Below are 12,897 nucleotides of genomic sequence, written 5' to 3'. Positions count from 1 at the left end.
AGAGTGTGTAGTATAATATTAGGTGAACCGTATACTAAGGCTATCCCTTCTCGTGTTTTGGTTTCTGAAATTACATCTCATATTTGTTGTTATCCTCTTGTACTTTACCGCACATAGGTGCCATCTTGTTTTATAGCGGTTTTGCAGACGTGTTCATTACTGGGGCAGGGCTTGGGGACTCTCATAAAACCCATCATTGCTCATACCATTCAACACACTCTTCTCTTTTCTTCTCTTCTCTCTTCTCTTCTCTTCTCTTCTCTTCAAATGGACCCTAATGAAGTGCAGCATTCTCATTGCCTAGAGATGACCATGGAACTGCACCAGGTTGTTCCACCACCCCACAAGACCACTCTCACCAAACTCAAAACCAGGCTCAAGGAAACCTTTTTCCCTGATGACCCTCTTCGTCAATTCAAGGGTCAACCACTCAAGACAAAGCTCATTCTTGCAGCTCAATATCTCTTCCCTATTCTTCAATGGGGTCCTAAGTACACCTTCAAACTCTTCAAATCTGATCTTGTTGCTGGCCTCACTATTGCTAGCTTGGCCATCCCTCAGGTTTCTTTCTTCTCCATTCTTTCACTCTTTTCCATGGTTGCTTAAAAGCAAAGACTTTTTATATATCTTCTGCATGATCATGGAAAAAATAATATTCACTCATATTCAATCTTATAATATACAGGGAATCAGTTATGCTAAGCTTGCAAATCTTCCTCCGATCGTGGGACTTTGTGAGTAGATTGATTGAACTCTATAGTTTGTGGTGATCTGTGTGCTGTATGTTAACCAGTTGTATTGCATAACTCAGATTCCAGCTTTGTTCCGCCGCTTGTTTATGCTGTTCTTGGGAGCTCGAGGGACCTAGCTGTAGGACCTGTGTCGATTGCTTCTCTGGTGCTGGGATCGATGCTGAGACAGGAAGTGTCTCCCACAGCAGACCCGGTTCTGTTCCTTCAACTAGCTTTCACTTCAACGTTTTTTGCTGGTCTCTTTCAAGCCTCACTTGGGATCCTAAGGTGGTAATATGAAACCATGCTGAAAATTTGTTGCAATATGTGAAAGTGTTCTGATGTGTTATTAATGATTGCAGACTCGGTTTCATAATTGATTTTCTGTCCAAGGCCATTCTGATTGGGTTCATGGCTGGAGCTGCTATTATTGTCTCCCTGCAACAGCTTAAGAGTCTGCTCGGAATCTCACATTTCACTAATCAGATGGGCCTGATTCCTGTGATGACTTCTGTTTTCCATAATATACACGAGGTTGGTTCCCCTTTAACTTTTGCTCATAAACACACGCGCACACAGAATTTCAATTCTGATAACTGTTCTTGTCTTTAGGCTAGAATCGATTTTACCGCTGTATTATTATCTCAGGTTTTGTTTCTGTGGTTTTTCTGCAGTGGTCATGGCAAACGATACTGATGGGGATTTGCTTTCTAGTGCTACTACTATTAGCAAGACACGTTGTATGTTATTCTCTTCAATCATTTCTTTCTCTTTCTCTGTTTTTTTTTTAACTTGCACTTTTTTTTGTCTTACTACATTTATCACAATCACTTTAAGTCTAAAGAAACCATTAACTTCCATGAAATAAGACAAACACCATTAACACAACTACTGTACATTATATATGTAATATAGTTTCACATGCACCAATTGTCAAACACATGGTCTGGGCTCAGGTTTGCATTGCATCCCAGCAACCACTGACACACTTCATTCACAGTCATAGTCATAGATAGGTGTGATCATTTCTTAAAGTTCACCCACAATCACTGTTTTCATTAACTCCTTTTAAATAAAATCAATGTATTCAATTGTTTTCAAATTTAAAACAAAACTATTTAATATGATATAGCAATGAAATTCTTAGGAAACTGTTTCCATTAGTACATAATATTCATATGTTTAATGCATTTTTACACTTAAAATATCCATGCTATATATTTTCATTTCTAAAACTATTTTGTATATATTGCTTTATTTGGTTAGCGGAAACAATCCCCTAGTATAATATAAGGGATACGAGTGTTGCAATATTATGAATTTTTGAAGATTTTGGTAAGATTGAAAAAATATTCTTAAATTTCTGAAATATATATTTCTATATATAGAGAGAAATAATGTTGGACAAACTAGTCATCCCACACAAATTTTATCATCTATTACTTGTACAAAATATTAAATAAATAGTAAATGCATACAAGTAAAAATGTAGTCAATAGTCTTACGTTAAAATATATTTAAAATGTTGTTTAACAAATAAAACATATTATATATAAAGTAGATTACGAATTATTATATAACATAAATTTGTTGAATAATACTTTATTTCTTAAAGGTTATCTGAATATTAATGGATAAATAAAAAGTGGATAGTTCTCTTGAAAATATTAATAATATATTGAAGAGATTAATTAACACAAATATTTTTTAATCATTAAATATTTTATAAAAAATAACTGAAATTAAATGCACTTGATAGTGTATCTGTAATTCTTTTAATATGTTATACATAATTTAATAATTTAATTAGTTAATTAATAGATATTTTAAAGATGATTTTCAAATATTCATTGTATTTAATAGTTTTCCTAAAGCTAAATATTCATTTAATAATGTATTAATTAAATATCTTATTTCATTAAATAATTACATTAAGAAGATATATTAATTTAAATGCATTTGATAGGATATAACTGTAGATTTTTTTTAATATGTTATATATTATATTTAACATTTTTTAAAAGAAGATAAATATTCATTTAATAATTTATTTATTAAATGTCTTATTTGATTAAATAATTACATTAAGAAGAAATACTAATCTAATTCATATATACAAGTTTTTGGGATATATGTTCTGAAATAAAATAAAAAAAACATTTATGTATGAGAAATCAATCGTATTTTAGTGAAATTTTAAAGTGAATTATGTTAAATATATTTAACATAAAGAAAATTAAATAAATAGATGTATATTGTAAATAATGAAATGATACTTTAAAATAAAATATATGCTCTACTTTCAAAGCTAATAATTGGAAGTTTAAATGACTTCATAATCACTTTATAGTTGTTTGTGTTTATATTATTGGATTTGTGCCCAGAAAATAAAATATAAGTTTTTTTTTTTTTTATAAAATAGATAAATTATACTTTGACCTTTAAGATATAGTTATAACTTTTGACGTAATAACAGAATTAATAATTAAATTGCAAGAGTTTTATCATTTTATTTATTACAAAAAATAAACATAATTATTATGCAAAAGATAAAAACATAATTTTTTACATAATGTTAGGCATCCTATGACATCAAACATTAATTATAATATTAATTGTTGTGAAATCAATTGTGATTTTTACTTTAAAGTATAGATATATGTATGTCATATTAATTGTGTAAAGCAATAATTATAAAATCATTTTATCAAGATAATTCAGAAATTCTTATTTTTGAAGTTAAATGTTCACTAAAGCTAAGAATGTTACACATTCTTATGCTTGCATTTTATATAGATAAATAGTTCTTTATATTACCCTTACTTTATTAAACAAAAAGTATAGTATAGTTTAGGATTATAGTCATGATTACATTAGTTAATATACTTTATGTCTTTATATTATGATTGAACCCAAATAAAAACAAAAAAATTAAGATTAGAATTTCTTTATGTATTTTTGAATTGTTTTTTTCAAAAGTCAATTTTCACCTTTTAATGCGAAACTAACCTTATATCTCCTAATTAACTATTTATATATTTTAAGTTTTTAATTAATTTTGTTAATTGTTTTTAGTTTACAAAATAAGAAATTTATTTATTTTTATTTTAGTTTTTTTTTCAGTGGGTTAATATGTCAATTTGTAGGAGAAGTCATGATTTTTAATTTATTAGTAGGAAGCAAGTCTAGTCTAGTAATGTTTAATTAGTTGGTGAAGAATACACTAAAATGGATCAAATGACTTAATTTTCACTATTACTTCTCAAAACACAATTTATTATATTGTTCTTTTAATGAAATTTTGTTGTATAATATTTTTTTAAATAAAAAAAATAAAAAAAATAGATGACTTACTAACCATGTCTTTTTATTAGCAAACTTGAAGAATATCTTGATAATAACACTACAAAGTTGATGAGACAACAATAATAAGATTTTTCAATTTTATAATGATAAGATTTTTTCTCATTAATTTTAGAATGGCAAGATTAACTCGTTAAAATAAAGTTTTAGGCTGTAATGAAAAATTTTAGAAATTCAATTAGTGTAAATATTAAATTTTTATATGAAATTAAAATATTAACTGCATATTAACAAATAGAAACTTAGTTAATAATATACTTATATTTTTATCAATTTTTTTCCCGAAATGTTCAAAACTAAACGAATTTTTATTATAAATTGTCAAACTAATTGAAATTGAAACAAAAATACTATAAATTGATCAAACCCAAAAAGTGTTGATGTGATTTATTTTGGGATAGTTTACGTGATTACATTATATTTGGGAATTGAATCTAACCCATGTAAACACCACTTTTAATCTAAAATATTGAGGTATTAGATTTTTTTTTTTGTTATATGATATTTGACATCAGTGACTTGAATCAGTTTAAACAGTCACTAAGAGAAATAATGAGCTTTGATATCATTGATGAGATTATTTTTAGAAGGGATTAGGAAGATATTATTAAGAGTAATTGTGAGTTATGAGAGATTTTATTTTTCAAAAGAGATTAGAGAGACATCATATAAATGTGATTTTTAATTTAACATACCTACTAACACAAAAAAGGCCTTCAACGTCACCTGTTTAACATCTGCTCAAAAGAACACCCACATAAAAAATGACCGGTAGCAATTTTGTAAGTAAGTGAACAAATTTAACATTTGTAAATGATACTACTTTTAACTTAAAATTTTAAAATAATAGATTTATGAATATTTTTGTTTTGTGTATAATTTTGTCATTTCACGACTTAAATTCATATTTGAATTATTTCGAACAATTATTTGAGATCAATTTTTAATTCTTGTTGCAAAAATTCAACCAACCTAAACCACTCTAAATTCAACACGAATGCTTAATGTTATGAAAGTCATAGTAAGTGACTTTTAATGCACTCTTCGAAAGGGGTTTAAAAGGATATTTTTTTTCTCCTTTATTAGTTAGTATTGATTTTTTACTTCTTAGTTTTGAAATTCCAAAAGTTACTTTTATGTCATAAACAATATCAAATCAATAATTTTAATTAAACATTAGTGAAAATAAACATTTTCAACCAAAATATTTTAATTAGAATGAAAAGAAAATTATAAAACTAAAACCAAACAAATATGCAAAATTATTGATTTGGTTTGAGTATATATGATGCTGCATCTAATTGAACCAATTCAAATTGAATATTAGTTCTATATATCTTTTTCAAAGACTTTTTCTCTACAAGTTTAACCAAACCACATTGTAAATAAAAGTGTACAAATGAGTATCCATATGATATCATATTCACTTTTTCAATGAGAATATTTTTTTAAAAAAAATTATCATCCATAATTGTTTATAACTGTGCAAGATCACCAGTTAAACTATGGCAACAAATAAAAAAAAAAAAAACCCGATAAAAAAAAATTGCATGACCCATCATCGCATTTAACCCGATACAAAATTTAGAGAAAGTTGGACGAATTTATTTTTCACAGATCCTACTAATCTATGTAACTATAGAGATTTATTTATTCATGTTAAAGACATTAATTTGTGAACTATCCAATTGTTAAAGATGATAATCACCCAAACTTTTAGGATTTATTTCCTTAATACAAGAAAAAATATTTTTTAGTAGTACGAGTGACGTAAGATTAATTCAAAATGTACCACATGCATTATAAAAATTATATTAAAGGGTTTATTATCAGTTTTTGTCTTAATAGCATATGTAAATTAGCATTACTCTGTTTCTTTAAAAAAAAAGCTCTGATTTTAAAGGTGTATCTGAATTTGCATGATCAGATGTGATCTTTATGAAAGAACCATTAATGATTTTGTGATTGAAAATGAAATCCAGAAAATTCCAAATCTTCCTATACTGAAAAAATATTAGATTTATTATTTATTATTATTATTGACTAACATATATTCAAATAAATATACATGCAGAGCATAAAAAAGCCAAAGTTATTTTGGGTCTCAGCTGGAGCTCCTCTTTTGTGTGTTATCATTTCCACACTTGTAGTTTTTGCAATAAAGGCTCAAAATCATGGCATTAGTGTGGTAAGTATTATTTGAATTTCAACTTTTATTATTTCCTTTTGAAATCATCATTACCTTAAAATTGGAATTTTTTTTCCACAAAAACATTATGAACTTCATATTGATGCTGTTACTAGATTGGAAAATTGCAACAAGGGATAAATCCTCCTTCATGGAACATGCTGCGCTTTCATGGAAGTCACTTAGGCCTAGTCATGAAAACAGGGCTTATCACTGGCATTTTGTCTCTCACTGTAAGCTTAATATTTTCTTTCCCTTTTCTTTTCAAATTGTTTTCAACCTCGGAGTAATAATCAGTAGTAAACTTTCTGAAAAAATGGTATGTGAAATTCATCTTTTATTTGACACAATGAATTAGTAATTTTTGTTTATGTTTAACAGGAAGGTATTGCAGTGGGAAGAACATTTGCAGCTTTGAAAAACTACAAAGTGGATGGAAACAAGGAAATGATGGCAATTGGGTTTATGAATGTGGTTGGCTCCTCCACTTCCTGTTACGTTACAACAGGTTTGTGTTCGTTTGGTAACTAAAAACCAGTTGAAAATGTTGTCGTAGAAACTCAAAATCTAAGGATAAAACTTGCCCTTTATTGAAATTCAGGTGCTTTCTCTCGGTCAGCTGTTAACAACAACGCAGGTGCAAAAACAGCTGTGTCAAATGTAGTGATGTCTGTCACAGTCATGGTGACACTCCTTTTTCTGATGCCATTGTTCCAATACACACCCAATGTTGTGTTGGGTGCGATCATAGTCACTGCAGTGATTGGCCTCATTGATCTCCCTGCTGCTTACAACATTTGGAAGATCGACAAATTCGATTTCCTTGTCATGTTAACTGCGTTCATGGGTGTTCTTTTCATCTCTGTCCAAGGAGGCCTTGCTCTTGCTGTAAGTTCATCTATTTCTTTGCTTTTTCCAAATATCAACATGGTGCAAAACCTGTTTTTCATGTTGCCCATGTGCACTAAAATGCTTTTTTTTCTTTGATTTCAATGCTATTGATTAGGTTGGGTTATCAACTTTCAAGATATTGATGCAAATAACAAGGCCGAAAACAGTGATGTTGGGAAAGATTCCAGGAACAGACATATACAGAAATCTTCATCAGTACAAGGAAGCTGTGCGAGTACCTGGTTTTCTTATTTTAAGCATTGAGGCTCCCATCAATTTTGCTAACATAACATATCTTAACGAGAGGTTAGTTTGAGCTTCGTAAATTCTACGACACAAGTTTTCTTTTGTTACACCGATATTGTTTCTCCTATGACTAAAACATTGGCATGTTATGTTAGAACACTGCGCTGGGTGGAAGAAGAGGAAGACAACATAAAAGAACAATCAAGCCTTCGATTCTTGATATTGGAAATGTCTGGTAATGTCGTTATATATTGATGATACTTCATCTACCTATTTATCCCACATGCGATTCTCAACTAGTCACTTTGAAATTTGCAGCTGTGAGTGCCATTGATACAAGTGGAATCTCACTTTTCAAAGAGTTGAAAGCAACCTTGGAAAAGAAGGGTGTTGAGGCAAGAACACTAACTTCGACATATGCATAGTTTACATACCTTTGTGTATGTTTGGAATATTATGAATGGTAACTAATTCATGTGAGTTGTGACAGCTTGTGTTGGTGAATCCTCTGGCTGAGGTCATTGAGAAGCTGAAAAAAGTTGATGAAGCTTCTGATTTCATGCAAGCAGATAACCTTTTCTTGACTGTTGGAGAGGCTGTGGCTTCACTTTCACCAACAATGAAGGGTCAATCACCAACTTTTCTTGGAGGGGCACACACAATTGTGTAATTGCTAGATTTGGAAGAGGCAGAATGTATAAGCCAAAGTTAAGAAAAGAAAAAAAAATAAAAAATAGAAGATGTAGCCACAACAAGATTTTCAGAGAATTTGCGTAAAACTGGTAATTGTTAAATATAGTTTAAACGACAAAATTAAGATGAATCCTTGTCATTTGTGCCTTCGCTTACTACTAGTTGCTTGTTAATTCAATAGTTGAAGTTGATTTTCAAGCATCTAATACATTTGACTCAATAGAAATGCTTTCGAAAATATCGTAAATTTGCAAACATCTCATCGTATTAATTAAGAACTCATCAATATATAATTATTGAATTGGGAAAAGGTTATTTGACAGCTTTTCATTGCCATTAGACAAATTTTACAGAAATAAGATTCATGGAAGAAAGTGAAGAAAGAGAAAGAGAATAGTAACAAGAAGTAGTATTAAATGATAATAAGAAAGATTGTGGCATCAAAATATCATTGAATTTTGTTAGTTTTATTCGTAATTGTTATTCAATAAAAAACTAAAGTATTTAAATATAACAAAAAATATTCACCGACCGTAAGTCATATTTTATTATCAAAACTACTATACTTTTGTTATCAAAATAAAATAAAACATTATTTGAGCATATACTTTAAAAGATAAAAATATATTCACATGTTAAATTTCTATGCATATAAATTAGGTTAAAATACTCCTTTGGTCTATGTTTTTGTTGAAAAATCTCAAATAGGTCTAAGATTTTTTTTTAGTCTCAATTAGGTCCATATTTTTGAAAATGTGTAACAATTAGGCCCATTCCGTTAGTATAGAGTTAACGGTGTTAAAGATGTGCCACATGTCAACTCCACATTTTTTTGAATTTTTTTGATTTTTTTAAAAATTTTTTAAATTTTTTTAAATTTTTTTAAATTTAAAAAAAATTTTTTGAAAATTATTCATGCCATGTGTCACGTCAGTATTGTGCCACATGTCAATTCAGTAAGGTGACACGTGTCAAATCATTGTCTGAATCTCAATTTGGTCTATATATATTTATAACTTTTTACATCCGCCACAAAAAAGCAACTCCTTATTGTCTATATTTGTTGTCCTAAGCAATATAACCCAAATTTCATATTAAAAGTATTCTTATTTTGACTCGTTCTTTTTAAGACTACTGAATTTTAACTTTATTACAATTAGGAGTAAATCAATAAGTTTAAAATAAATAGTATACTTTGAATTATGAGAATAAATATAATTTAAAATAAGAGATATTAACTTAATAATGTTTTGTTGGATAAAAAATATTAAATTTGGCATAATTAATGTATTGGAATTTTAAATTTTACATGAAATATTATTTTCAATATTTAATTATTTAGTTTATTTTGAGTTTATGTCAATATTTAGTTATTTATTTATTCTTTTACATAATATTTAAATTTTATCATTATTATGTGAAAGTTGCTCAAGAAGCCTTATTTTACAAATTTCTTTTATGTTGAATTTCAAATGCAAATTTTGTTATTACACTTTTACATTGTTTTGTAATTTCAATTTTTAAATTTAAACTTGATTACCGTATATTCTAAATTTCAAATTTCTCATTCACAATATGAATTTGAATTTTAGAAAAAACAAATTGATTATTATCATCCTATGATTACACTATCTATTGCCAAAGTGCGCATACATTTCAATCAAGCACAACGAACAATTAGTATTTCACGCTCTTCTATGGAAAAGGAAGTTTCATCAAACTAGATGATCTCCCCATATCCATATCAGTGGGAAAGGAAGCTTCATCAAACTAGATGATCTCCCCATATCCATATCAATGGGAAAGAAAGCTTCATCGCCCTAGATGATCCCCCCACACCAACAAAAAATAAAATAACACATAACAATACACAAGGACAAATCCAAAAAACTAGAAGGCAAAAGGCTGGCACCATCCTGGCCACGAGTGGCCGAGTACATCTCGGTCAAGAATGGCTGACCACATCACGACCAGGAGTGGCCGGGTACACCTCGTACTTTCCTTCACCTGCAAACAAACTTAGCCAACGACATACAAAGAGGCACAAGCAACAATTACAAACACAAAAGTCTAAGGAAGCAAGTAAGTTCAAAATATAAAGTTAAAGCATACAATGTGCGTTAATACATGTCCAAAGGGTGAATACCAAAGCTCAAAATACAATTCATAAAACAAGAAAATATAAATGACAAGTCAATTCTCTAGAGGAGTAGCAAGTTTCTGTTGCCCAACAACAAGGATCTCCTCAACAACCATGAAAGAGTCTTCGTACACATCTTTGTCAATGTCAAAACGCTCATCCTTCGCATTGAAGTTGAACAAATGTGAAGCCTGGCGCAAGGCCTTGTAGAAACCTTCCTCGTGTTGAGACATCACGTACCCTTTCAGTTGATAAATTCGACCAACTTTCTCAACATTCTCCTTCTTTGATGTTGCCAGCTCCCCCTCTAATTGTTCCAAGGCCGCCTAGGACTCCTCATCTTTTTTCTCGAAGTCCCTACAACATACTTTTAAGGCGTTACGTTTCGCCAGCAACTGTGATCGTTCATTTTTCACATTTTCCAATTAAAGGGAAACCTCCTGCCTCCTGTTGTTGGCCTCAGTCAACTCCCTCTGTAAATTCTCTATCTCAGCAGTCAGCTTGCCTGTCTTTGGCAGTTGGCTTAACACTATGTCCAGATGGCGATCCATCACCATTGCTCTGGCATGGAGTTCATTTAGCGCATACAACACAGTCTCAAGATGCATGGCTAAAACAATCTCAGCCTCCTCTGATGATAGGGAAACCTCTATGCCTTGGTTAATTTTAAGTTGCGAGTCAAACAGCGCTGCCAAAGAGTCAGCCGCACTATTGATAGACGAAGTGCCTCGAGACTTCTTTGGAGAAGATGGTCGGGGAGTCCTCGGCCTTGCAGCGCGATCCTTGCGCTTGCTTTTATTCTTCTCTGCAGCATGAGGCATTAGGTCGCTGAGAGGGCAACTTTGTGGGAGTACGACGAGAACTCTCACCTCCTTTCCTTTTCTCCTCCTCCAGCTTTTTCCTCCTCAGTTCTAGAAACACTTCCTTACTAGAGGGACAAGCAGCAACCATGATATATGTAAATAAAAATAAGCATTAGTCAAAACATAACAGACGAATATGTACGAGTAGTTAGACAAACGTACATACCGAAAAAATTATCGCGCAGATGAGAGGACCTAAACACACCAATACTTTTCTTGGAGGAGAGTTTCTTGGGCAATTGGTCCAAATAAGACAACACATACAAGTCTTCCTGGGTGAGGGATGTTCTCGGCCAAACTCGATAGGGGTGGGATATTTAGTCCAGAAGAAAGGGAATTTGGGTTCGCCATCGTCAAAATAAAAATATTCAGTCCCCACGGATCGGATGACTACCTTAAAGAATCCAGTCTTATAGGACGCAAGCAAGCACTGATGGTTTTGACCCACTAGGCACTTACGGGGTAGGTTTCAAATGAAACACTCGATAGATCAGTCAGAACGCCTAAAGGGATGCCCAACTGTTAGGATGCAGTTGACTAGGTGCTACGTTCAGCACCCTTAACACTCCCATTGTAAAGTAATCAGAAGGAGGTTCGACATAGAGGATTCTTGAGATCGTCTGGTTCCATACTAAAATAGTACCGATCAGGTACAATATTATTGATGATAAACTTTATGTTACACTTTCATATATATTATTGCCATATTTTTTGGATTCTATATCATGTGTGCTTGTTTTGAATAAGAAAATGATGAGAGAAAATGAAAAAAATAATTTAATTAGAAAAAAAAATTTATATATATAAAAAAAATTGGTCTCTTAAATTTTTTGTCCAAAGTTATGCCATTGGTTAAAAGCACACATTGTCAAATGTCAATATCATATTTAACCACATGTCAAGTTGTAAAGTGTGTTTAACTTTCTTCTTTTAGTAAATTTTGACACTTTTGATTATTGGGTTTGTTTTAGGTTTAAAAAGTTACTTTATGTAATGGATTGAAGTTTATAATTTATATAAATTAAGCTTTTTAACATTTTTATTGAAATCATTGTAACTAACTTTTTTTTAGTACTTGCTTGCTTATTAGAGTTGAAAGGCGTAAAACTACGTTCTAACAAGTTAATGCATGAACTATATTGTACTTATTTTGAGTTTGACACATTTGCCTTTTGTACTTATTATTAAAATAAATATCGTTATGAATTTCAACTTTAAAAATAAAATGGTAGTAATCACCTTTCTAGATTTAATTTGTTAAAATTAAATATTTTAGTTAATTTTACCAAAATTTCATTCCTTTAAGAAGACATCTAAAAAGGTCCATCTTTTGAACCAAATTTTTTCATAAACAAATAACATCCTTTAAACAACAAAAAAGAAACATTCCTTTTCAACTAAATTTCCTTTTATTCACATTTCATTAGTTATACTTTTTACCTTGTTATTTGAACCTTTAAAATTTGGTCCCAATATTGAATTTTATAATTTTTGGAAATCTCACTTCGACTAGAGCTAAGATGAATTTATAGTATATAAGTGATTACATATCACACTTTACAAGTTGATTTTGTAAGATTGAGTTGCATTTGAAATTCATTTCTTAAGATGATATTAGAACCATCTGAAGTATGTTCTATTCAGATTTGTTATTTGTTAGACTTATCGTGCCATCAGAGCATCATTAATATCTAGTCACATGTTCAATATGTATATGTCTCAACGTGAAAGGATGCAAATCTCATCTTATAAGTCAACTTTATGTAGTTGAGCTAGACTTAA

The 12,897-nt window shown here is 30.3% G+C and overlaps 1 protein-coding gene across 1 annotated transcript; it reads left to right on the top strand.

The window, feature by feature from the left end:
- The first annotated feature begins 91 nt into the window (after window positions 1-91).
- On the top strand, window positions 92-8,267 carry LOC114174954 (probable sulfate transporter 3.3). Its single transcript, XM_028059689.1, has 13 exons — window positions 92-561; window positions 686-734; window positions 812-1,019; window positions 1,094-1,265; window positions 1,406-1,471; window positions 6,169-6,282; window positions 6,399-6,515; window positions 6,664-6,790; window positions 6,884-7,170; window positions 7,289-7,479; window positions 7,575-7,654; window positions 7,738-7,814; window positions 7,910-8,267. Exons 1-13 carry the CDS (start codon window positions 268-270, stop codon window positions 8,087-8,089), a joined length of 1,962 nt encoding a protein of 653 aa, XP_027915490.1. The 5' UTR covers window positions 92-267; the 3' UTR covers window positions 8,090-8,267.
- Window positions 8,268-12,897: the final 4,630 nt, after the last annotated feature.

Source organism: Vigna unguiculata, chromosome 3 (assembly GCF_004118075.2).
Source record: "Vigna unguiculata cultivar IT97K-499-35 chromosome 3, ASM411807v1, whole genome shotgun sequence".
Classification (NCBI taxonomy): Eukaryota; Viridiplantae; Streptophyta; class Magnoliopsida; order Fabales; family Fabaceae; genus Vigna; species Vigna unguiculata.
Note: the sequence above shows the minus strand (reverse complement) of the source record. Positions and strands in the feature narration are given on the sequence as shown.

Bases quoted from the DNA above. Each gene is read 5' to 3' on its own strand.
- LOC114174954 (XM_028059689.1), top strand. From the start codon at position 268: ATGGACCCTAATGAAGTGCAGCATTCTCATTGCCTAGAGATGACCATG. The intron at 1,020-1,093 runs GTGGTAATATGA...TAATGATTGCAG, and splicing joins GCCTCACTTGGGATCCTAAG to ACTCGGTTTCATAATTGATT. The intron at 7,655-7,737 runs GTAATGTCGTTA...TGAAATTTGCAG, and splicing joins CTTGATATTGGAAATGTCTG to CTGTGAGTGCCATTGATACA.